We start from the raw sequence: 27,243 nt of genomic DNA, 5'->3' as shown, positions 1-27,243 counted from the left end.
TCTTAGGGCACATAGAGGTTTGGAAAATACCTTGTATATGCCATTGTAATGACTACCCCAATGTACTTTTTGAATCTTTAAGATCCACAATAAAAGAAAGCTGGGACTGGATTACACAAAACAATTCAAGTACACAGAACCAGTTCTGGAATTATGCATTTTGAAAAAGTATCTTATCAATTTAACAGACCTTTGCAACATTTGGTGTCTTGGAAAAATAAAAATAACAAACATTTATTACAAATTTGATTAAAATGTGAAACATTACCAGCGTTGACCTTAACTATACACGTCAAAGATTATAATGTATGGCTTCCATATTATTTTGTGTGGGTTTCTTCAGGGTGCACATGTGAACAGTGTCATTTCCTACATGTAACTTTTATAAAAAGATAGTTTTTTGTTCATAAAGCAGAAAAGTCATTTACTGTTCAGTGACTTGTAGAGCTACTGATTGTACTAACCACCAGTATTCAAAAATACTCAAATACTGATAGAGGCAGCAGGGGTACATCCCCACATACCTTATAAAAACAGCCCCTGGCACATAGTAAAGAGAGGCTGCAAGTGATATAACTGCATAGGGATGCTAGTGAAGCTACCTGAATGCTGGGATAAGCCCCAAAGTTGGATATTCATCTTGTAGCTCAGTTTTATCATTCTGTGTGTATAATTAAGGTATGCATTTGCCATGGAAAATCCTAGCATATAACTTCCCACTCCTGCACCCCCTGGCCCATGACATGCTCTCCCAAAATTATGGAGACAGAAACTAACAGAAAGCTACTGCAGGATCAATGGTGGTGGGGCTGGACGGGACACAAAGGATGATGCCACTTTCTCTCTCTCACCAACTCATACCAGCCACTTTTGACCTCTACATGCATAGCTTGCTTTCCCTCCATGTTATCAGGAGGAAGCAGTGACATGAAGGTATACATTATGCTGCTTCTTCCTTGATAACTTGGAGCAAAATCAGAAGCTCTCTGCTGCCATGATGAGTGAAAGTGATCAGCCAGCCACACTGTACACTAAGTATCTGCAGCACCATTTTGTATAAAACTAAGAAGTACTTTGATAGACTGAATTAAGTGGCAGAAATGGATGAATGAGTCCATCTCAGACAGAGAGAGAGAAATGACAGATATTTCCAAATGAAATAAAGGGGAATGTGTCCTTCAGAGCTGCTGAAAGTAAAAAGAACTCAAGGTTTAACAAGAGAAATTACAACCAATGCAGGTAAGCAATTTGAAGAACCATCATCTGCTAAGATCAAGAATTAAGGATTCCACTGCCATTTCTATAGCTGAGAAATGAGATACTTCTTTTAACTTTGCCCTTCCTTCCACCAACTATCCAGTATTTCTCTAATGCTATGCATTGCTTTTTACTGTCAAAAGAACAGCACTATCCCAAAATACATAAGCAGAAGGGACAGACTGTTGATTATCAGACATGCTGCAGTTGAAGGGTGTTACACCTGCAAGTTCACCTTGTAAAAGGGGGGGGGGGGAGAAATAATGGCAAAAATGAGTCACTAATGACCTCAGTGGAGTTAAAACAAGGGATGAATTTGACCCACTGAGTTTGCAACAAAGAAGATCCTTTGGGTTAAATCCTAGGCTAGTGCCAATGGGCATAACTCCATTGACTTTCATGGAGCTACACCAATTTACACTAGTTAAGGATTTGTCCCTTTGTGTCTTCCTATCTAGGTTTTATAAAGGTTGCCCATCACAGTTCAAGATACTACCTCTGGTGGACACTAATACAGTTTTTAATTTATTAAGAAAAGAATCTTATACTCCATCATAGAAGAGCTGCAGCAATAGCTGTGTCTATATTTGGTCACCTGTAGGGCCAAATATAGGCCAAGGGGGGAAATCTATGTATATATAAATAAAATACGTATTTTTTCCGCCTCAGGATATGTCTACACAGCAGCTAGGAGGAGCAATTCCCAGCTTGGTTAGACATATGTGCACTAGGTCTGCTCAGAGCTAGCGCCTAAAAAATAGCAACATGACTGCAGCAGCATGGGCAGCGGATCAAGGGCATAATTAGGACCTTGTATGGAGCTGTATTTGTGTGACTAGCCCAAGCTGCTGCCCCGGCAGAGGCAGCCACACTATTATCTTTAGCACACTAGCTCAAGCAGAAATATTTAATTCATCAGACTGAGCCTTAAAAATGATTGAATTGAAGATATTTAATTGTGATGTACATTTTAAACCCATGAACATCCATTAATAAAAGGCTAACAAAAGGCTATCCATAAATTATGTAACACGTTTTTTGGTGATTTTCAAGACCCCTCATAGACACTGAAACAAACATGCAAAATTATGGACCTGCCCAGCCCCTAATTTATTAGGTAATTTATGGGCAGCCTCCCAAAAGAATCTGAAAACTGGGGGGACGACGACACTTCAGCTTGTTTTTCAAAAGAGCCTGATAGCACACCTGATGCCCTGGAAAATGCTGGGGGAGCCACAGTCATGCACAATGAAAGCTTCCATGTACAAATAGCGGGCCAAAGTCTCCTCTCAATTATTTTCCTGTGTTTGGAGTTGAACTGATGTAACTGAGGAGAATCTGATCCAGAGGGCCATGTTCTAATCTTGTCTGAAGTGGTGTGAATTCAGAGTGTCTCCATGAAAGTAAAACAAATTACTCTACATTTATAACAACAAAATTGCATCAAGTACCCCTTGGAATTTCCTTGGTTCACATCCTGGAATTGCTACAGGTTGGCAACTTTCCCAGTTACTAATTAATTCTAATATAAAAATAACATAACAGTTTTGTTTTGTTTTACTGCAAATGGTAATATACAAGTTTGACATAAAACTAGATTCCTAGCATGGATTTCACTTAACCTAAGAGGAAAAAATTAGTCACGTAATTGACTGAACAGCCAAAAGAATACCAATTATTATTAACTGTCCCCATCAAATAATCTACAGCTTCTTTCAAACACAGAATCATCTTCTGGCCAGTGAAGCAGAACTCCCACTTAAATCAATGGGGTGATATAGGCCACACCTAGACCATAGGTAATATATGTTTCACTATGCTCACCTAATCAACAAATATATTACTTGCAGCCCATAGTTAAAGTCTGCATTGTTTCCATAGACAAATCTTTATTTCTGTCTGATGATGCTGTATTCATCTCTTCACATAGGTCTATGAAGACCTAGACAATGCCTCTGTCTTCCTGACTGGCACTGACATATCTACATAGTTCTCGATCTAGGTCAGACCAATTTCAAGGATCAGTGCCATAACCTCCCATGTTCTACTGTTGTACAGATATAATTTATATTAACCAACTACAGTATATCCTAGGAGGAGTTCCCTAGGTATCCTAGGTACTATTTCAATTACAGACACAAAATGAATCAGAAAAAACTCAGAGCTACCCATCAGTATGACAAATAATGACTGCCTTGCTAACTTCTAGCTACTCCTCACAGGTTTAGTAGTAGACCCTGCTTCTTGATGCTAGCAACAAAATATATAAAACAGTGATTTAAAATAGTCTATGGTTTAAAAATCCTGCCTCTTGCCCCCTTTATGAATCCATAATATTTGTGGGCCATTGCATCATGGTACCTTCTATTTAATTGTGAAATAGGCAACATCTCCTTTAGGTACCAGGAAAGAAAGGCAAAATTACGTTCTGACTTTTTAGAGGGTCTCTGTAGTACTGTAACACTGCTTTGCACACCAGGATGCTCAGAAGTCACCATCCTTTAGTATGATACAGCCTATTCCCACTGGTGTACCTGGCCTATTCAGTACCGTCTCTGCCTCCTCTCCAATCTTCTTCACTCCATCTAGGGTTTGAGTCCTATGTGGTGGGTAAGAGGGAACCATTCCTGGATCAGGAGTGCAGGGACTTGCGTTTATGTCTGGCTGCTGCACAGGGCTACAAACAGGAGAGGGCCCTCTTTTGTGTCCCCATCCACACACAGCAACTGAGTATGATCTGGTCCATACTACTTAATTTCCATAACCTAGGACAGAAATGACTGACATTCACTTGGGTCCTTATCCTGCAAACGCCATGGAGGTGAAATGCTTCTTTTTGTATAGAAGGCCTATACACTGTTTAAGTCCCATGTTAGCCCTCAAAATAAGTCTTACGTTGTGCAAATAAGTCTTACGTGGTAGTCCTCTCCACTGGAATATATTTCATGCGGGGGGCATGGAGTGGCCATTAGCTTCAATAGGAGCTACACACACAGAGTGCTTGCAACAGAGAGCTCAGAGTCTCATTTCTTAAATGACAAAGTGAATTACTCACTACCTAATTAATTTGACCCATAAAATTTGAAACACCTATGATCCATCAGCACGATTTCTACTTAAGTTTAAATGATCAGTAAAAAAGCAAGAACATTACTGAAGGCTGCAAAAGTCATGTAACTTCATAAATTTGGGATCTAACTTCTTGCACCAAATTTCATTAAATGTGGGATGTAACAATAATAAATTAAAGCTTCACAGTTTTCACCATTATCTTTGTTCATAGATATCCAAAATAAAGCACTAAAAATGTTATATTTAAAAACCTTCCCCTTGTACCACCTTCTTGTGACTGGGTATTGCAGAACAGAGTTCTGCTCTGACATACCTTCTGCAGTCACTTCATTTTCATCGAGTATAAGTTCTAACAAAATTTAGCCCTTGCTATGGAATGAATAACCAATGCTTTGTGGTCTCTTTCATACAGGTATAATGGGTAGTGTTAGTGCTTTCAAATCTGACTTTTCTTCCTTGTATGAGTTTAAATTACACTCTTAAAATAGTTCTTCTAGTTTAATTTCCAGTTTTAAAGTATTTTTAAGTATTTCATGGATATGCTATAGGGTCTGAATTTCCTTAGAATCCAATAGCATGTCAATAGTCCCTTTCAGTTTTAGCTGAGTTGTGAGCTTTAACCCTAATTCATATTCATTTATATGCTATAAGAGCTCCTGAGAAGCTATTGCAGAGTATCCTGCAAATACTTATTAACAACAGCACAGATTGCATATTATGGATCCATAGCAACAAATACATACTAAAAATGTGTATGAAAAATAAATATTGTGAATGCATAGTAACAGTTTTTAAGAACATCTCAGCTGTTTTATTTTTAATATCCAAAGTGATTAACACATGATATAAAATAATCCCTTGTAAAACTCATTCTAAAAAGTATTGTAGCTGTGATTGAAAGAGAATTACAGTGAACATCTAGAAAGTCTACTTTATTTTGTCATTCTTAAACATGAACATGAACAGTCTCCTGAGCTCACTGTGGCTCTCCACCTCAAGAACAACATCTTTTCTGTTTCTTTTGAACAAAAAGGTGTTATTTGGAAGCATTTTTAAAACCTAGAAAAAATATTTTTGCACGATATGTCTTCCATACTTGAAAAAATCATACCGGTTTTGGAAAAAATGATGGTTTTCAACAGATTTTAAATGCTAATAACTTCATTTTAACTTAAGCCAACTTTTTTTTTTTTTTTTTAAGATTCAGTATATCAGAGGAAAAATAAGTACCATATGTCTTGGCAGTTCCTACCCTCATTACTCAACTGTATTAAATAGCTTACTAAAATCCATGTAGTGTATAATTTATGCAGTCTGCTTTTTGCCAAGTACTTCATTGAATATTAGTATTTTTCACATTTAAACAGGGAACTTTGTCTAAAATAGGTACTTTTTCAGGATAGCCATTGACTTAGTTATATTAGTTTGTAGAGCAAAATATCTTTATAAATGTTGTGAATTGAGTTTTGTATAGTGAATTTTGTAACATTATATTTTCCTCTAGTATTAATATTCTGTATATCACGTCTTCTAAACTCATTATGTTCTCTTTTTTTCACAAGAGGTGTTCTCACTTGCAGAGATAAACATTGTATTGCAATTTTCAATAACATTAAAGCTTCTAATAATTGTAAGTCTCAACGTTCAAATAAGTACATTTACCATCCTTATTAATCAGCAGTAACTCTACTAAAATCACCTGTGAATCCACAATTTAAGCTGAAATACTCAGTGTTAGTTTTCCCAACTACACAGTTGTGAGAGTTGCAATTAATTATCTTCCATTATTACTGATCATCAATTAACTCAAAAGGTTGCTAAGATTGTGAGTATGCTGAAGAAGGCAAAATGTAATGACATAATTTGAGATCGGTAGGACAGTAAATTTCTCTCTTGTTAATAATTAAAGTAGATAACTTATGTTTTTATTTATAGCTTCCAGAAATATCCGGCTCACTTCTCTGTACTGCAATATCAGCTAATCATCTGCTTGTCAGGATCTGACTCAAGCACTTGTATTTTATTATTGACATACTCTGTATCACATGAAGCCTTTAATTCTTGCTCATTTATAATACAAAATTTGAAGTTTCTAGTTAATAAAGGTAATCTGTTACTATCTTTGCAGGGCCTCACTACAGATCTGGGTACCAAACATCATAGATTAAAACAAAACTAATTAGCGAGGGCTGAACAAGAAAAAACACATTACCTGTTTCAATTTCCCAAACATAAACTGAATCATCTTCGCATCCAACAATTAGCAGATTTTCAGCAAGGTGCCATTTTATCATCTTCACAGGAAACAAATGCTTCCTGGCATGTAAGAGACATACTCTCTCCTGAAGGTGTAGAAGTGCGACTGAATGATCACTGCATATACAGCACACAATCCTGTGCCCGTTTAGCTGCAAAAACATATCAATAAAAAATAATCATAAAAATTGAATTATTTTTATTGTGGTAGCACCTATGAGCTCCAGTCCTGGACCGGGAGCCCATTGTGCTAGGCACTGTACAAACACAGAAAACAAAACAAAACAAAAAAATTGAATTATTATTAAACAAAACAAAAAACAGTCCCTGCCACAAAATATATTCATTTAGAAACTAGTGTTACATTTCAGCTTGCATCCCCAAAATTGTTTGAACAGATTAACTATAAATCTGATCTCCAAAGGAAAGGTACAATACAATTCATGTGAATTGAATCCTAAAAAAAATCACATACATCAACAGGTGGGCTATTAAAGGAGCAACTATATAATCAAATATACTTAATAATAGAGGTTTTCCCTGGAAATAAAAATTAAAAATTACTTCTATTCTCCTGACATAAAATTGTGTGTCAGTGTTATAATTGCATTTTGCACTGTGTGGATCTGTTCCTATAAAAGCTTTATTTCCACAAGTAATCCTTACTGACACAGGGTGGAATTCACTCTAGGGTAAAATTCACCCCTGTGCAAAGAACCAGAAAAATGCCTAGGTGCCACGTAAATCCAACACAGCCCCTGAAAACAGGGCTTAAGAGATCATGTTACCACCTTTTGCCACAAGGGTGATTTTCACCTAGCGGTGCAGAGGGCCAGCACAAGGCCCTGTGAACCAGTTAAGCCTTAAAACTCTGTGTACATGTAATTTCTGCCCAATATCCTAGTATTTACTCCTGCGGCAAGCCTAAACCACCACCTATCTGAACCACCACCTAGTCTATCATGTCTACCCTGTTGTTTTTAATTAGCTAGCTCGAACAAAGCTAGCGCGTATATGTCTACCCAAGCTGGAAATTACACCTCCAGCTGGAGTGTAGATGCACCATAAATGGACCTTGCTTGGTAAACACGTTATTGCGCAGGCCTTTTGAACTAAGGTTTATTTGACCTTTAAGGGCTAAAATCCTTGCTCCATGGACTTCAGGGGCTTCTCATGTAAGTAAGTGTTTGCTGTAGTGAACCCTGTACATTTCAAAGATGCACAAGAATATTAGAAATTAAATATTACTAGCGCTGATCATTCATTCTGAAGTAAAAGACTGTTTCTAAAGCATCTAGTTAGACATGAGAACAACACCAATAGAAATTTGCTAGGTATCAAAATAACCAAACACCACACATTTATACATAACTAAGTGTTATTGGCCTGATTCTCCTCTCACACAGTTTTTACACCAGCGTAACTATTGACTTCAGCGGAAGCCACTTCAGATTTACACCAGCATATATAAGCGAGAACAGAATCATGATCTATGTGCCCGCTGGCAATTACATTTATTCAGAATTAGTTCTCTCTAAAAATGCCACATTCAGAAAGGAAAGTCTTGATTCTACACTCCAGTTCACCAGGTTGATGACTTAATGGGAACTGCACTGATGTAACAGTGGCAAATCAGACCCCAAAACAGGAAACCAACGTCACACAAAACATAAAGTAGTTAGTAACTGGGAATTAAGTTACAAATAAAATAAAAGTATTACTATATCATTATGAATAAATTGTTACCTCGCCCCACCCTCTAAAAAAAACATCATTTACTCTGTCTTTACTTACTCTGTAGTTCTCTGGTGATAACAACAGGTTCATTACTGGACCAGCTTGCAGAGTGAATTGATGCAAAATTTCCTCCTTAAATATATCCCACCAGATCACACAAGAATCCTGGCCACCTGACACCAGCCAGCTTGGATCAAACCTGACTGATTCACTGTGTGGATAAAGTAAACAAGTAACACTGCTGCGGTGGCCCTTAAGAACTTTGGAAGGCAAAGTATCTGTAAGACAAAAATGTTAGACAAATGATTTCTGCCCTTTACAAAAAAATAAATAAATAAATAAAAGCTTTCAGATTTTTACTATATATGTGCTTGCAGACAGGAAATCTGTACGATGAAATGTATTCAAGAGCAGAGTCAGCGCTAGGCATAAACAGAGTAAGCAATTGCTTAGCACTCCCAGCAGCTCAAGGGAGCCCCCTATTTGCTTTTTTAGTATGTGTTGTAGGCGAGGGGGGGTCAGAAATATTTCTGCTTTGGACCACCATTGGGCTAGCACCACCTCTATTCAAGAGCTCACTCCTAAATGACAGGTTTCAGAGTAACAGCCGTGTTAGTCTGTATTCGCAAAAAGAAAAGGAGTGCTTGTGGCACCTTAGAGACTATCTGATGAAGTGAGCTGTAGCTCACGAAAGCTCATGCTCAAATAAATTGGTTAGTCTCTAAGGTGCCACAAGTACTCCTAAATGAGTAACAGTTTTAGGCCAATATAGCCCTTACTCAAGATCAAATTCTTTTCTCTGTGCCACAAAAGGCACACAGATCCACAGCTCCTGAGCTGCTGCCACTCTGTTATATTTTTCCTTTTGGGGAGGGGAGTCAGAGGGGACTTGAGAAATGACCAAAAGGAACACAGCCCAGGATCTGCAGGAGGGAACCAACTGGATCTGAAACCTTCTGCACCTCCCCTCAACTACAGAAAGACTCTGGATATGTCTGCAATGCAATGTCAGCCTAGGGTTAGAAGAACTTAAGTTAGCAGACCCTGGGTTTGTTAACCTAGGGTTTAAGCATCTACACTCATTTGTAACCCCAGGTTAGAAATTGTTGAACCTTGTATCCCAACCTGGGGCACCAGCATCCACACTGCATTTGCAGGCCTGAGTCCAACCAGCTATATTCCAGACTTCCTCGCATAATGTGGCCGCTCTAGTCCTTTGTTCATGGTGCAGTGTGGGAAAACTTGACCGTCCACCAAACTTGAGTGTTCAGAGGAATCGTGGGGTACTTTTGGCAGAATCCCAGAGTCCAGTGGGGCTCTATCCAGTGGGGCTTTAAACATGGCTCCCAGCTAGACTGGGGCTTGGACCCTCCACCCCTGTGGGGTTCTGGAACCCTGGCTCTGAGTCTTGGGTTAGCACAATTTGTGTGCAGACAGAAGAGCGATTAGGCTTGAACTTGAGTTCAAACGCTGGGCTTACATTGCAGTGTAGACATACCATCTGTTTTTTGCAATACATCACAGCCAGCTCTCCTGTATATGAACAGAGCATTGGCTGTGCAGAGCTGGGCTCCAATGCAGGGTTGCAGAGGGGAGAAAAGTAGTTCAGTGCTGGTGGGGGAACATACTCTACCATTTTCCCCTTGGCATTCCCTGATTTTCACCCCAGGGCTTAGGGCCTTTCATCTGCTCAAGTGGAGGGGAGTGTGGGGTCCTCAGTCTTACTTGGGTAAAACTCTCAGTAAGCAGGATTAAATAAAGACTACAAAAAGTCTCCACACATTTTAAAATACAAACAAAACTTAGGACCAGACTCTGAAAATGCTCATGACTAGACATAGTGTTCATGATTCCAAGTAGTCCTATTGGTCCTATTTTCTTGTCAGGCCTGATTCTCCTCTCATTTACAGTAGTATAATCAAGGGAGATTCATTTACACTGGCTTTATTCTGGTGTATCTCCCTTGATTATACTGCTGTAAATGAGAGGGGAATCAGGCCTGATAAGAAAATTCATCACAGTAACAAATCCATGCTCAATTGTAAGTATTTGCACAATAGGGCTTCCACTTCTTTAATGGAAAAATGTGCCCGGAAAGAACCTAAGGTGCATCAACATACGGGCCTCAGAATTAAAAAGTGACCTTACTGTATTAAAAAGAAAAAGAAAATATCAAACCAAACCAAAACACACACCAAGTTTTAAACACCTTCTGAAACTGGAGCAGAGGAAACATTTAAATTATTTCAAGATTGAAATAAAGATTCTTTTATCTATGCTCTGAAATTCAGTATTAAAAAATGTGTTATAATCTAGTATTATTTTTAATTAGGCTTAAAATGACAATTCATACCAAAACAAGCGTGGATATAAAATACCACTCAGAAGAAGCTAGTCAACCAGATCTTGCACTTCTGAGAATTAAAATCAGTTACGTGGATTTGGAATATGTAAATAATTTAAATACAGGGTAACATGACCCATATTTATATTTGACTTACGGTGGCAATTTCTTCACCTGTATAATGAAACAGTGCAAACATATACACTGTACAATACTAAACAAATAATTCATGGCAACATATCCATGAATATGTTGAGAGAGCAGTATAAACATATATTTGTTCCACAAGAGAAATATCTTGAATAAAAAGGAAAGGGCTCAATTCTGCCCTCAGTTTCAAGGCTGCTGCTCTCAGCAACACCACCAGGAACAGGACTTGTGTAACGAAGGACAAAACTGAGCCCTCATGTCCTTACTTCCTGCATCCTTTTTTATTTAGGGGAATATGAAAAGATGATTGATTGAAAATTAGATTAAGTAGAATTGCATTAAAAACTTACGTTTCAGCAAAGAAATGTCTTCTAAAATTCTTGCTTTGGCAGCATGCAAAGCAAGTGTTATGAAAATTTTCCCATCTTCACACCCACACACCAGCTTATCAAGGTTGGGCACATATACGGATGAAGTGACTGCTGCACTTTCGGTACCATCTTTAGATGCAAAAAGATGATCAATAATGCCTTCCGACATAGCACAATGTTTGTCAAAATCATCCTGCAGAGTCCAAGTTTCTGCTATTGGGATCTCTAGCAAAAAGGAATAGTCAAGAATAATTCACATGAAATTTCCAGGGATTCAAAAATTGAGAACAAGTCAGAGAAGTGACTGATTGTAAAAAAATTAAAATAAAATAAATAATAAATAAAATAAAAATAAAATAAATAAATAAAAAGCACACTTGCCTCTGTGACCACCTCCTCCCAAAGGGCCTGTCTGTCATCTTGTGGTTTGGAATAGTAATTGCAGTTTTTCCACACCAGTTGGATCACATGATCCCTCAGTGGGACAACCTCCATGCACTGGCCTATGTAGGCCCCGCGTGAAAGTCCTTTCCACTCCCCTCCAGACCTATGCATGGCTTGATTGGTGTGGAGAGCCTTGTGTTGGTTTTACAGATCAGAGATGAATTCTAACCTGAATGACTACAGAAGCTCCACTTGCCCGGGTGACTTTTCATGAGAACTGAAGTAGCAACAATGTAATTAAAAATTGCACAAAATATATAAAATTGCCTAACCTTTTGGAGAACCATCAAGCGTCGACACTGGGACATCAGGAATATGCCACAAGGTGATTCTTCCAGATGCTTCTCCAGAAAAAAGAATCTTATAGAAAGGTTCCTTTCTTTCATTCATAAAGCCCATAACAAAAGGAAAACTCTGTGACAAAAATAATAGCAACTAGTCAACTTTTCCGTATGAAAAAACGGATTAAGACAATACAGTCCCTAATTGCAAAATAAAACTATAATATCTGGAAATATATCTGTAGAAATAAAGGGCTGAATTCTCAGCTGTGGCTGAACTTTCCTCAGCCAGGGGCTACTCTAAAGCCAGGGCTGCTCTAAGTTGCACTGGCTGGTATGGCCCTCTTAAAGGCCACTAGGAACCCAGGGACTGCCAGAGTGCAGCACTGCTCTACCCATGCTCTTGCCACAACCCATACACCAGGCCAGGAGTTAATTAGACAGGACGAAGCCAAACATCAAAGAATAAGAACAGAAAATGGGTATATTGTGGATACTTAAACAAAAATAATGCTTTCATTTGTTGGAAAAAATTATCCATAAGCTGCTCTGCCATCACAGTGACCCAATTATTACTAAGCCATATCTTTTGGCTACTTCTCTTCCTTGATGGTTTTTGACTTTTTGACATCCTTCAACAATTATCCTATCTGATTTTATATCACAAGTGTTTGAGGGGAAAAATAAACTAATGGCTATTGCCCTTCACATAAAAATTAAATCTGTCAGGGTTTAGGAAAACTATGCAGCAAAAGTGGTATCTAAAATCCTTAACCCAGCAACAAAAAGGAGGGACTATTAAAAACCTCACACAAGCCCATGTATTTAATAGTGCTTTTGGTGGGGTACAAATAAAAATATGCCTTTCTCTCACAATCCTGAAAAATGGTTTAAGGGCCTGATCCTGGTCCACTTAAGTCAACATCAAAAAACCAAAACTGACTTCAACGGGAACAGGTCCCACATACTTTTTGATAGCCAAATTATAAATAAGTAAAATTCCATAAGTACTAAATCTTATCCTTGGTCCAAGGGTTGCTGTTCTTATTCAGACAAAATCCCTGTTAAAATCAATAGGGTTTTTGTTTTTGCCAGAGTGGGCACTGTAGTAACTGATCCTTTATTTGTATCTTTCAATCGCTTAATTTCTGTTCATTCAACCAGCCATTATCTCTCTAGTCACACAGAGAGGAAAACAACCATTCAGATGTATTCTTTCCAATAGCGGAGTTCATTTGAGTCACCTGTTGTCAAGCTAGTAACTAGTAAACTTGCAACGGGCACACCTAGGCACACATTTACAACTGGAAGTATAAGGACTCTTAATCCATCTGATTTTTCAATTTCCTCTGTACAGCCTTCCCTAAACTTTAGGAACAGCTTCTTAGGCCTTAGGTGCCAATCCTACAAAGACTTACACATGTGCTTAACTTTACACACTGCGTACTGCCAGTAAAGTCTGCTCACACTGGAAAAAAGGTCACATGCACAGGTCTTTGCAGGATCAGGATAGGAATCTCAGTATAATGTAATGTGTTCAAACACCTGATTACAAACAGTTTGTGGTGAACGCATTTTGTAATGAACTAAGAGAGTCCTTGGGTCCAAACAGTTATGCATGTGTAGTCCCACTGACTTCAGTAGGAGTATTCACACAAGTAACTTTTTGCAAGATTGAGCCCCGTCGGTTCAAGGAATTCTAAATATTCTAGCTTGCCTTTTAAATTGTAATACAAATTTTGTATATTAACAAAAAAAATCCCAAAAAAGAGCCTTTTATAAAATACAAAGTATATCATAAATTCACCATATTTGAAAGTCAGAATCAGAATCAAGGAATAAGCCTTATTTATTATATCAATATAACTAAACCAAGTTTGACTCAATGCCTTAAATGTCCAGTTTGCTGAGAGTCTGTCTGGTCATTACAAGCAAAATATGAAGCAACTTTTGAAGCTCACTGTACAACATTCTCATGTTACCTTATTTTCTTTCACATAAGTGGAGCAGAGTAAATGAGGATAAACAGTTTCTTTGAGCACTTTTCCATCAGCAGGATATATGCTTTTAGAATGTCCACTGCATAATTAAAAAGAAAATCAAATGATTTAGAAATTCGTCTTTTTAAAAGCAGAATTTAATGTCCAAGATTCTCAAGTTCAGCTAAAGTTGTTGGGTAAGTAATTACAAGTGATTTCTTTTTGAAACCACAGCACCAGCTGCCCAATTTCTACATGGCTAATCTTATTCCTGTATCCCCTGCTGTGTCAAACAAAGACTGAGGGCTGTCAAACTCAGGGTAAATCTTCTTGTGCCAAAGTGTTTTTGTTCTGGTTTTTCATCATTTGCGACATGCGGGGATTTTCCATAATAAACCTCCCAAAAGTTCATCTTGTACCTGAACTTTTTGTGTTCATTTTCAATCTGAGCCCACCTGTTCAGCAGCTGGTAGATGTAACTGTGACCATCTTCCATCCAGATGATGAGTCTCTGAGCAGCTAGCACTTCACCACCAGCAAAGCACTGACCACTTTTGTTGAATTCAGTGCACAGCAAGGAAAAATCACAATAATCATAGACCTAAAGACAGAAAAATGATAGATAAACATAAATGAATGCTATAATGTGTTTCCTGTTGACGATTTCATTTTAATACAAACACTGGCTTTGAGCAAAGATTCAGACAGTAAAGTATTTATGAGACTGTTTTTATGGTGTACATTCAGACTACCCTATTAAATTCAATGGGGTTACACTTTTGTTAAAACACAGTCAGATCAGAATCAGGCCACATGATTCCAGGAAGAAAAAACTGCCAATTAAAATTGAAACAACATTAAAGGCTTAAAGGTAGAGTTACAATCAGGGGGTAGGGAGGAGGCAGGGGATTTGCTTTGTTTGTAGTTACAAAATTCATCCTCTGTATAACTACATTGAGTTCAGGAGTGAATATAGCCCATTAGAACAAGACCTTCAAATTTCCTCTTGGGAGAACTTTTACATTCCTCTGTTAATATTATTTAAAATATTGACAGTTCTCCTGGCATGATCACACTATATGTTTAGCTTCTTTAACCCAACACTGTTAGATCCACCCACAGTTCTGTCATCTGGGACACACATTTATTCTTCACCACAGATTAATTTCACCACCAAAAACAAAGCACGCAAACCCACACCTTTCCAGGAGTGCATAGCAAAAGACGGCTATCCCACTCCCAGCTCCTCTGAAAACACATAGGCTGCTATTCCACAGGGCCTCCTCTCCTGCAATTGCAGGAGAAAGTAATGGGGTGGACGGGGGGCAGCATGTGGTATGGTCTGCTTACTGTCTTTCAGTGGGACTTAGGAACATAAGTCACCTTTGAAAATGAGACTTGGACACTGCAATACAGAGCAGAGCATAGCATTAAATACCTTTTAAAAATCCAGGCCTTTATCATCTCAGCTATGCAATTAAGATAACTGGTGAATAAATGGAGCAAGCAGTTTCCTCTGATACCCCAAATAGCTAGTGAGCACTGTTTCATTTGATTGAAGGAGAAAAACAACTACTTACATATAAAATCAATCATGTTCACTTTTCCAAAATTCTACTGAATTCCTAACGATGTTATATAGGAAGCATTAAGTACTATGTGTAATGCTGTACCTTCCAACAGTTTGCAAGCACGACTAAGAGGAGTCTTTCTGTGTATGTGCAAAATCTTATTGCTTGGCAGTTTGTACAGTCCAGAGACTTGGATTCTTGTTCATACACACTTTGCCTCTCCTAGATATTAGAAAGAAAAGTAGTAGTATTAGACAAACAAGATATTCTGGATCTTCAGGCTATGAATTTCAGGAAAGAAACCAGCTATTAAAAACATTTTGTAAATACAGACTTTCAAAATGCAATGCAAACTGTAACTTTTCATTAAGCAGTGTGTTGGGGGGGGGGGGGGGATTCATGGCCCCCGTAGAGATGATGGGCATTCTGTGGGGAAGAGCATAGGCAGCATTGATAGATCTGCCACTATGAGGATGCACTAGTCATTGCTCAATGTAAAGCCAACAAAGCCATAGCAGTCTATACACTTGCAGTTTCAGATGCACAATGGCCAACAGGGGATTCTTTTCCTACAGCATAGCAAACAATAGTACCAGCACCTGGTTGTATGCTCGGTAAATGATCTTGACTTAAATTAATACTTTCCCACCACTTTTAGGTGTCACTATATTCCTAACCTTTTGGTTTTCAATGCATGAATGGCTTGCAAAAGAAAAAAATCCTACTTTTTGCCCTTTTCGAGGTGAATATCAAAGGCTCACTATCGAGGCTGACAGGCCCAAAATAGTTCTGTTGGAATTATTTTTTATTAATTATTGATCACATCACAAAAAACTGACATTTTCTGCCTTGAAACAATCCCCCTCCCATCATCAGTCCTCCGCAAGAAGGTCTACAGTGGTCAGACAATCTCAGCTGTTAGGTTAAAAGCAAAACAGCCACTATCACAGGCAGGAATGTCATGGCATCCTCTTGCTCACCCTTGCAGCTCCAGGAGGGAATTACAATTGATGAGAATTGTGCTCTCTAGGTATTTGAAGGAGTTGTATTCTCACTAACTCTGAACCCCTCCCATCTCAAAGGGCAGAAAAGTAAAGGGTCAGCATAATACCCACGTATGCTCGCGTTCTGTTTGTGACTGGTGGCTGCACAGTCACTCAGCTTTAACAGCAACAATTTCAAGGCTGCAGTAGCACTAGTTATCTAGGACTGATACACTGAACGGAAATGTTAAACACAGACTTTTTATAACAATGAACACGTTTTTAGAAGTGACATCAAACCCGACAGCATCTCTTTAAGGTTCTGATCCTGTCAATTAATATGCATCTCCCATGAGGTGCTCCTACATTAAGGTACTAATATAGCTAAGAGTACTCTGGAGAAAGGAAGTGCTGAAAAGGTTGCTAGTGTGGCTAAAAAGGCAACCTTCCTATTTTAAGAAAAAGATTATACAAATTTGAGTTCTTTCTTAGTAATAGTACTAATTTTTTTTATATAAACAATATAAGTGTTGTGAATCTCATTGCCACAGGAAGTTGTTGGGTCAAGAATTTAGTAAGATTCTAAAAGGAACTGGACACGGATATCAAGAATATTCAGAGCTATAATAAACAGCAACAAAAATTTTGGAAGGGATATTAAATCTCATGCTTCAGGATTTAAGTCAATCCCTATCTATTAGGGACCGAGATTTGAACTAGTCTGGGGGCCACATCTGTCTACTGCAGGGTTCTGACATTTTCCTCTGAAGCATCTGTTTCTGACCACCGTACTAGACTAGATGGGCTTATGTCTGCTCCAGTCTGGCCATTTCTATGTTCCTGTGTGCTTACAAAAAGCAAGAAGTTGAATTCATCCACATTTTAATGGTATTGATGTCAGTGGGGTTACACCATGGATTAATTTGGCCCAAACCATCAAAGTCCTTGGCCTAAAGTACTTTCAGATTAAGTGGGACAAAAGAAAAGCTAGGACTCCAGTTCCAGCACAAACAGGTGTCAGGGCAGCTTTGGTAAGAATATTAATATTCATAAACTGTACACAATAAGTAGACTTGAGGAGAGAGGGGACACTTGACACAGGGTGGGTGAAAGGCTGTTCCAAATGAAGAGGATAACATGAAAGAATATGAAAAGTAGACAGTGGGAGAAGGAAACAAAAATAGTATATTGGAGACAGAAAGAAGGACTAAGAGAGCATACAGGTAGAATTATGCAGAGCTTTGAACATAATGTGGAAGGAGGGGAAAAAGGGGTTTAGAGGAGGGAGTGACAAGAAAGGATTATGATCTTAGCATCAGTGTGGAAGAATAACAGGCAAGATGTAGGAAAGCCAGAAGATGATGCAGGAGTCAAGGCAAGAGATGTACAAAGACATGGACTCATGTTTAGTGGAGATAGGAAGGATGGATTCTAGGAATTATATTGAGAATGAAGAGATAGGGCTTAGTAAGAGCCTTAGCTTTTTCAACAAACATGCTTTCAAAAATAACTAACTCTGTTTAATACACATTCACAAGACAGTATGTTCAGATTCCGTGTTTTTGTATCCTGACAATACTTCCATGTTCTCTGTGTTACATTCCTGTTTTAAGTTAAGACTTAACGTTTCATGCAAACTGACCTGTATACTGGTCACTGATGAGGATAGATCCCATACTTTAAGATCTCCAGTTACAGATACTGCTACTAGTGAATCTTCTATAAAAAGGAAATACAAAGCTGTTCAATATGAAACTAAATTCAAGTCACTGTGACTTGAGCCGAATGAGAACACAAGTACCACCAATGCTATCTTACTGCAAACTGTGGAGCTCTGTTTTGAAAATACCAACTTTAGTCTTTTGGATCTGGTGCTCCAGACTGTACACACAAAACAGAATGTCTAATTTGTATGTGCAGCCACTGTATTGTTCAGGGAAACGGGGTCCTTGTATACAGAAATGCTCAACCATGCGCTTAACTATCAATCTCATGTGCAAATAGGATATTTCATCAAGGTAACTGTGTGAGCAAAATAGGTGAGCAAAATAGGTGAATAATTGCACAAGCACTTTGTTAATGCAACTGCACATAAACACTTTTGAAAATCAGGCCCTGCACACACATAATCATTTTCACAGGTAGCCTTTTAATTGAGCTAATTATAAGCAAAAAGTGTAAGAAAATAATTCTTTCCAGCTCTCAGGTTTCTGCTTAAGAAGCAAAATACAGTAATTTAAGTCTGATTGACATTAAAATTTAAATGTATCTTGAAGTTTCGATACTGAAGTATTTTACATCCTGAACGCATTTGTGAAACATAATATATTTAACTAACTATAATTAAAAGATGGCATAGAAAGAATCTTTAGGCATTTGCTGCTCATGACTGGCCATCTTACATACTAATTTCAAGACATGACTGGCCATCTTACATACTAATTTCTGCATGTCACTACTATATGTACCTTGAATCCTTGTGGAGTGAACAATGCACATGCAACTGATCCAGTCAGAAGACTGAAAAGATATTAAAGTGTGAAGAACTGCCAAAGTCTTAGCATCAATAATGACAACATCTTGATATTGTCCACAACACAGAAGCCAGCCATCTCCTGTCATTCGGAAGGAGCAACGGTAATACTGTCCAAATGGAATTAAGCAAGAAAAGGTTAACAGAGAGAGCTACACAAAGTTCTCTTGCATATTATTTCTGGCTTTCATACACATCATTTTTTTAAATGTTAATTAACAAAAACAGTATTTTAAACACATTAAAACTTATTTTTAAACTGCATCAGAATCATACTGGTGAGCCAATTAATACCTGTATACAACTCTGAACAACCAGAAAAAGAAGCTCCCTGCTTCATCTCATGACACTAACATTCTGAAATGTATGATGGGAAGATGAAATTAATGCAAATGAATGCTTATTGAGGAGGCCTCATGCAGACATCACATCACACCAGAGCTCTATAATCTATATTAGCTATTAAATTCCTGGTGGAGTTAAAGGGGTTAGTTTTACCCTATAAAACCCTAAGTGGGTTTTGGATTTGTTCATCTGAGAGACCTCATCTCTCCCCATCCACAAGACACTGCTGCCATTCTGATGGTGCTCTAACCTAAAACCCACCAGTATGAAAAAGAAGAGGCCTGATGGTAGGTTATTTTCCAGGAGGGATTCTCAACTATGGAATTCACTTGTTTAAAAGGAGGCCAAATTTGTTAGTATTCAGCACATTTTTGTTTTTTTAAGTGTCTGAGGGTGGGGTTGGCTATTGGGTGGTGGATGCGAAGTAGCTAATGTGGGTGTTATTTTGGGCAAGTATTATTATGGTATGCATGCACAGTTGGATTGTGTGTGATTTTTATTTGTAATTCTATGTGTAAATGTTGTAAAAATGCCTAGGGCCTGGGACTGCTGCTTCAAATGGACTCTAAATAAATAAAGTTGTCAAAATAAATTGAGTGATCATGTACTAGCATGAAAATATACTGCTGAATTATACTTTTTTATTCATTGTTGCTTAGCTCTATATACTTTCAGTTTTGGAAACTTAATCCATTTTGTTACAGTTAACTAAATAATATCTGAAAATTATAAAGAGTTACATAAATAACAAAATGGAAAAAGATATACACAACTACACAGCACAAAGAATGCATATCTGGAAATATTATCATAACTGTAAATGTTACTTTGGCTCCATAGAAACACAGCAACAATGCTTTCAACCATTTGTAGCTACTGCTGTTCTTTAAAAAAGCAGCTTTTAACTGGCAGATTTGGACAGTCAGTCCTGTAGGAAGAGAAGATCTCACATTTACTTAACCACAAATGATTAAAAGGCCTGTTGCTCCTTGTGTTCAAGTTTCATGTAAAATGGCAAATGTTCACTTTGCAGTGTCCTGACATCTGCCATTTTCTGCTGAGGCATACATGAGTACAGAAGGAACCTACAAAACTAGATTTGTGAAATGTTAATTGGCAATCAAACAACATTTTTCATGTGCTGATACCATCAAAATCGGTATATGTCGGCACCCATCTCAGAGTAACCTCGTGTAGGTAGTAATGCTCTCACAAATACTACCAGCAATCAGTACTTCTGGAGCAGTAATACAAGGTAGTACTCACTTTTGAAGGCTGTTCTTTTAAGAATGATGATTCCTGTCCTACCTCCTTCCCCTCCACCCCCAATTTTCCTCTCAGATACCCATTTTCTCCTTTTATCATCTTTTCAATGTCTCCACATACCTCCTAGTGAGGGGTGCTAGTCTTTCCTGGAGAGGAGTACGTTATTTCTCCTGCCCTCCCAAGCTACCTGGCATTGAGAGCAAGGTATAAGGACTGTACCTTTGATCTCCTATAACAGCACAATGGACTGGTACTAAACCAACATGCTAGCCCACATCTCTACCTCTTTTTAGTAGTTCTCTAGCTCCTTACCTCTTTACCTCTAATTGAGCCACACCCCGCAGCAGAACATATTGAACCCACTGTTACAACATTATTGCTGTTGTATATGTATGGTAATATGAATTGTTGAGGAGTGATTTTCATTACAATATGGCATACAGACCCAAAGTCTGTTGATAAAACTATAAAAGTACATTTAATTGTTAATTGACAAGTTGAAGAAACAAGGTCATTTAAAAACTAACATTGATATTTATGCTTCAGTCAACCAGGCAAACCAAAAAAGTTGCATGGAAACAGTATTACCTCTACAAGCTTTGAAATATTTAAATTTTCCAGTAGCTTGGGAGTCTCTAAAGTTCTAAAGCTCTAAAAAGTTCTCAGACTTTCAACACTTGCAACCTAGACTTCCACACTCAAGAAAAAGAGCATTTTAATTAACTTAGGGGCCCTCAGCAATTCTTTCATGAACACATCCAGAAATAAACCAGCAGCTCTCTGAATCAGAGCCACTCCTAAATCATACACATACATATTTCACATACCCCTTGCTCTCTAGCATCTAGGTACTTAGCAAGTACCTGGATATACTTCAAAGCAGAGACTTGAAAGGGAATTGACTGAAGAAAGATTTAAAGCAATTTGACATCTAAAAATAAGGTTACTACCACTGAGCTCTGTCATGAAAGAAAGTGCATTTTTGGAAAGAGAACCAAGTATTTTCCTGGAGGTTAGCAGCTAGGCAATCAAAACCCTCCAACTAATCTATCTAAGTTTAAAAGTAAGATCACTAGCAAACTGTCTTACAAAATGTTTGGCTATAGATTTGCATTTACCCATTTTCAAGACAGACGACCTTAAACTAACATTTTCCATGTTGCCCTCATGAAGGCCAAAACAAAAACCACAAGAAATGGCCTTACTGTGCATCAATACCTGAAGCTCAAATGTCACAATCAATAAATATATGGATATTACTTTCTAGAAACATTAGTGGCTGAAAAAGAAATGCTTCTATTTGTCTGAGAAATAGAGGTGAAATACAAAGCGGAAATTTTTTTAGTTCATTTCCCAGGTGGAAAATGAAACAGGAATAAATAATAAATGGTAAAATGCTACATACACGGCAGCAAGATTTTTGCTCTCTATGCTTTCTTCCTTATGAAGTATGTTACATTCATAAACAATTTTAAAACATATTTCCCCAAAATCAGAGATGTAATAAATAAAATAAGAATAATGAATAATGTGCAACTCACATTGTAAAGCACTGAAATATTCAATGAAAAGTTGCTATACTTACACAGATTGCTGTATGCCTATAAGGAAGGTTTGCACTGTCAATGCACTGTCCACTAGTGACATTCCAAACACACATCTCCCTGCCAAAGATAACTTCATATTACTCTCTGTCATTTCCACTCAATTGGCTGGAATAATTTTGTGCCACCAAGTTTTTCTTTAGTGCTGCACTTTTGTGGCTTTTTGTTACAGATTACTGGGTAAGAAAATGTTGTGGTCATTAGCAAGGGATGACATACTGTAACTGTTTCTTTTTGTTTTGGTAATTACACCCTGCTGCCTTGCAGCAAACCCTACTTTAAGGCTAGGTCTGGCCTACAACAAATTGTAGGTATACTGCCATTATGGCTCATCAATGTGTCACCATAACTATCATTCGCTGGAACTACATCCTGCTGAAAATGATTCATTTCACTGAACTTAAACTACACATTTTGAAAAGAATAATGCATCTTCTACAGCACCCGACTTTAGTTCTTGAGATAAGCTATCATTTTCTGTTAAGAATAAACAGTGCCACCATGAGGCTGTTTCTAAGGCTATTTCATCTATACAATACAGCATTTCATATATCTATTACCTAATCAGTAATAAAAATCAAAGGTTAATATTTTGACAACAACCTTTCAAATATTTTTGTATGTTAGCCAATGTACTTTACTTAAACCATATTCAACATGCTTTGGAACTAATGTCTAGTAGTTGTACAATCAAGTTTACCTGGCAAGTGAAACCCTTATGAGGTATCAGAGTAGCAGCCGTGTTAGTCTGTATCCGCAAAAAGAACAGGAGTACTTATGGCACCTTAGAGACTAACAAATTTATTTGAGCATAAGCTTTCGTGGGCTACAGCTCACTTCATTGGATGCATGCAGTGGAAAATACAGTAGGACGATTTTATATACACAGAGAACATGAAACAATGGGTGTTACCATGCACACTATAACGAGAGTGATCACTTAAGGCGAGCTATTACCAGCAGGAGAGCGGGGGCGGGGACGGGACCTTTTGTAGTGATAATCAAGGTGGGCCATTTCCAGCAGTTGACAAGAACGTCTGAGGAACAGTAGTGGGGGGAAATAAACATGGGGAAATAGTTTTATTTTGTGTAATGACACATCCACTCCCAGTCTTTATTCAAGCCTAAGTTAATGCTGTCCAGTTCGCAAATTAATTCCAATTCAGCAGTCTCTTGTTGGAGTCTGTTTTTGAAGGTTCTTGTTGAAGAATTGCCACTTTTAGGTCTGTAATCGAGTGACCAGAGAGATTGAAGTGTTTTCCAACTGGTTTTTGAATGTTATAATTCTTGACATCTGATTTGTGTCCATTTATTCTTTTACGTAGAGACTGTCCAGTTTGACCAATGTACACGGCAGAGGGGCATTGCTGGCACATGATGGCATATATCACATTGGTAGATGTGCAGGTGAACGAGCCTCTGATAGTGTGGCTGATGTGATTAGGCCCTGTCATGGTGTCCCCTGAATAGATATGTGGACACAGTTGGCAACAGGCTTTGTTGCAAGGATAGGTTCCTGGGTTAGTAGTTTTGTCGTGTGGTGTGTGGTTGCTGGTGAGTATTTCCTTCAGACTGAGGGGCTGTCTGTAAGCAAGGACCTGCCTGTCTCCCAAGATCTGTGAGAGTGATGGGTCATCCTTCAGGACAGGTTGTAGATCCTTGATGATGTGCTGGAGAGGTTTTAGTCGGGGGCTGCAGGTGACAGCTAGTGGCGTTCTGTTACTTTCTTTGTTGGGCCTGACCTGTAGTAGTTGACTTCTGGGTACTCTTCGGGCTGTGTCAATCTGTTTCTTCACTTCAGCAGGTGGCTATCGTAGTTGTAAGAATGCTTGATAGAGATCTTGTAGGTGTTTGTCTCTGTCTGAGGGGTTGGAGCAAATGCGGTTGTATCGTAGAGCTTGGCTGTAGACAATGGATCATGTGGTGTGGTCAGGGTGAAAGCTGGAGGCATGTAGGTAGGTATAGCGGTCAGTAGGTTTCCGGTATAGGGTGGTGTTTATGTGACCATCGCCTATTTTTTTCTCTCCTGCTGGTAATAGCTCACATTAAGTGATCACTCTCGTTATAGTGTGCAAGGTAACACCCATTGTTTCACGTTCTCTGTGTATATAAAATCTTCCTACTGTATTTTCCACTACATGCATCTGATGAAGTGGGCTGTAGCCCACAACAGCTTATGCTCAAATAAATTTGTTAGTCTCTAAGGTGCCACAAGTACTCCTGTTCTTATGAGGTGTGTCAAGTTGTCAGAACTTGGCAGCTATGGGCCAGTTCCACAAAGGTATTTAGGCTCTTAACTTCCATTGATTTGAATGGAAGTTAGATGCTTCTATATCTTTGGGAATCTGGGCATACAAGTTAAGAAAAAAAAATCTACAGACTGAGTTAAATAAATGGTAACCATTATTCTTTCAGCAATTTAACCAAACATGTTATGCTATTCAGAAAATAATTGTTTCACAGTGTTGTCTGGAAGAGAATATATTAGGTTCACACTGGAAAAGTAAAATCTCTTTATTAATATATCAGAAAAACAATTTAGAGATTTAAACTTCAACTGACACTGTTAATTTCATGTAATTGGCTAATCCAAAATGATTTTCATGTTTATTTACTACTGTGTACACTGTAAATAAAATCTGCATGTGCTATGTTCCAGGAAGTTAGCTAAACAGAATGCTTTCTAATAATCATTGGCTGGTGGCCAAATTCTTCTCTTATTTACTCTGGTGTAAATGAGGGGTAACTCTACTGACTTCAGCATTGGATATCTACAGTAATGTAACTGAGAGCAGAATTTCACTCACATTTCCATATTTTCTGCATGTTGCTTTGAAACAATAAGAGTTTGTTTTCTTCATACGACTAGGTGGAGAATAAAACGTTATAAATATTGTATCATGATGCCTTTTTTCTCTGACCAATACTGTTCACATCAGTGGATACATGCAGGTGGAAATATAAATCTTAACGGAATAAATTCAACATTTCCACACAAAAAAGGACACTAAGAATTTCCCATTATGAATTTTTCTAAGGAATGTCAGCGACAGAAAAGAGGAAAGGCCCTGACATTTTTAAATTGAATTAGAGGGAAACTTGATCTTTCTCCATGCAATGTTCTTAACCACAATCCAAGAAGACAGAAATCTGAAAGTAGTAAATGGACTGATCCACAGCCCAGAGTACACAGTCTGACAAAGCTTGCCTCTGCTGAAGACGAGGCATCCTATTTGTAATCATCCCAGCTTCATATTGCAACCTTCCAGAGCTCACTGGTGAATGTCTTGCTCTTATATGGTGCACCATATAAGTTGCCAGTAGTTTTGTCGAGTGAACATTTAAAGGGTTCTGAAGACCATTTGTCCTTATCTATATGTATCCCAGATACACAATACAATCCATCCAGTAGTGATCTTTCATTGTTTCTCCAAATAACATATACATATGAGAACACTTTTAGTCTTTTTCTAAGTTAATTTTTACACATATATAGTATTTAAGCAACAGAATACTTTTCCCACTTAAAACTGTATAGATTAGGGCCAGAAAAATGGAAGTTCAGAATTAAGATGAAAGTTAGCCTCACTTTCAGTACAATGGGCAGGATCAACTTTGGGAGAGTAGGGGTGCCATAAATATAAAGGAAAGGGTAACCACCTTTCTATATACAGTGCTATAAAATCCCTCCTGGCCAGAGGCAAAATCCTTTCACCTGTAAAGGGTTAAGAAGCTAAAGTAAGAAGGGTTAAGGGTTAAGAAGCTAAGGTAAGAAGCTAAGGGTTAAGGAGCTAGCTGGCACCTGACCCAAAATGGCCAATGAGGGGACAAGATTCTTTCAAATCTGGAGTTCGTGGGGGGAACAAAGTGTTTGGGCTGTCTGTGCCATGCTTTTGCTGGGAACAGATCAGGAATGCAAGCTGTCCAACTCCTGTAAAGTTAGTAAGTAATCTTGCTAGAATGTGTTAGATGTTCTTTTGTTTAATGGCTTGTAAAATAAGACGTGCTGGAGGGAATGTGTATTCCTGTTTTTGTGTCTTTTTGTAACTTAAGGTTTTGCCTAGAGGGATTCTCTATGTTTTGAAGCTGATTACCCCGTAAAGTACTTACCATCCTGATTTTACAGAGGTGATTCTTTTACCTTTTCTTTAAATAAAATTCTTCTTTTAAGAATCTGATTGATTTTTCATTGTTCTTAAGATCCAAGGGTTTGGGTCTGTGTTCACCTGTACCAATTGGTGACGATATTATCATCAAGCCTTCCCCAGGAAAGGGAGTGTAGGACTTGGGGTGGATATTTTGGGGGAAGACATCTCCAAGTGGTCTCTTTCCCCGTTCTTTATTTAAAACGCTTGGTGGAGGCAGCATACTGTTCAAGGACAAGGCAAAGTTTGTACCTTGGTAAGAATAAGCTTAGGTGGTCTTTCATGCAGGTCCCCACATCTATACCCTAGAGTTCAGAGTGGGGAAGGAACCTTGTGGTGCATAGAGTGGTGTTACAAGGTGGCTGGTCCCTTTAAGAGGAAATGGGACCTCAGCCCACCTGTGCCCAGATCAGCTCCCCTCCCCAGGTGGGTAATAATGAATGAGATAATGAAGTCATGGGATTAACTCAGGCCAGACCTTGGTTTATGAGAGAGGAAGGGATGAACTCCTGGAGTAGCTACTAAGGGAGCTTGTATGCGAGCTGAGAACACTCTAGGTAGGAGGATTCGGCAGGACAGAAACCTGTAGCTGGCTTGAGGAAGCAGCTGCAAGGAGCAAGACTGACTCCTGCATGAAGTAAAGGACCTGAACCCAACTTCAAGATGGAGGACTAGGGACTTCTAACTCAACAGGAGAAAAACACTGATCTGCAGTTGAGACTTTGAGGGTCCTTTATTTAGTGAGGACTTATACCTCAGAAGGGGAATGTTTAAATTACTGTTGGACTGTGAGGGTGAGTTATTGATGAGCCCTGTGAGAGAAGGGAAATGGAGGCAGTTGTGACATTCTATACCTTGGGGGAAGAGTCCTGTAACCCTCATATTCCTCATGTACATATAAAGCA

The 27,243-nt window shown here is 38.4% G+C and overlaps 1 protein-coding gene across 3 annotated transcripts in view; it reads right to left on the bottom strand.

Moving 5' to 3' along the window:
• The window catches only part of WDR72 (WD repeat domain 72), a 180,863-nt gene that overhangs the window by 139,308 nt on the left and 14,312 nt on the right, over window positions 1–27,243 (bottom strand). For 2 of the 3 annotated variants that reach the window (XM_048867764.2, XM_048867765.2), the window contains 10 exons: window positions 22,175–22,253; window positions 18,914–19,088; window positions 18,088–18,164; window positions 15,565–15,684; window positions 14,347–14,492; window positions 13,895–13,991; window positions 11,904–12,045; window positions 11,167–11,412; window positions 8,380–8,600; window positions 6,542–6,737 (listed from right to left, as the gene is read on the bottom strand). In XM_048867764.2, coding sequence (XP_048723721.2) covers window positions 6,542–6,737; window positions 8,380–8,600; window positions 11,167–11,412; window positions 11,904–12,045; window positions 13,895–13,991; window positions 14,347–14,492; window positions 15,565–15,684; window positions 18,088–18,164; window positions 18,914–19,088; window positions 22,175–22,253 — 1,499 coding nt within the window. The remainder of the gene's footprint in view (window positions 1–6,541; window positions 6,738–8,379; window positions 8,601–11,166; window positions 11,413–11,903; window positions 12,046–13,894; window positions 13,992–14,346; window positions 14,493–15,564; window positions 15,685–18,087; window positions 18,165–18,913; window positions 19,089–22,174; window positions 22,254–27,243) is intronic. The other variant, XM_075133073.1, reaches the window with a different exon arrangement.

Source organism: Caretta caretta, chromosome 10 (assembly GCF_965140235.1).
Source record: "Caretta caretta isolate rCarCar2 chromosome 10, rCarCar1.hap1, whole genome shotgun sequence".
Classification (NCBI taxonomy): Eukaryota; Metazoa; Chordata; order Testudines; family Cheloniidae; genus Caretta; species Caretta caretta.
This window is presented reverse-complemented; position numbering and strand designations above follow the sequence as displayed.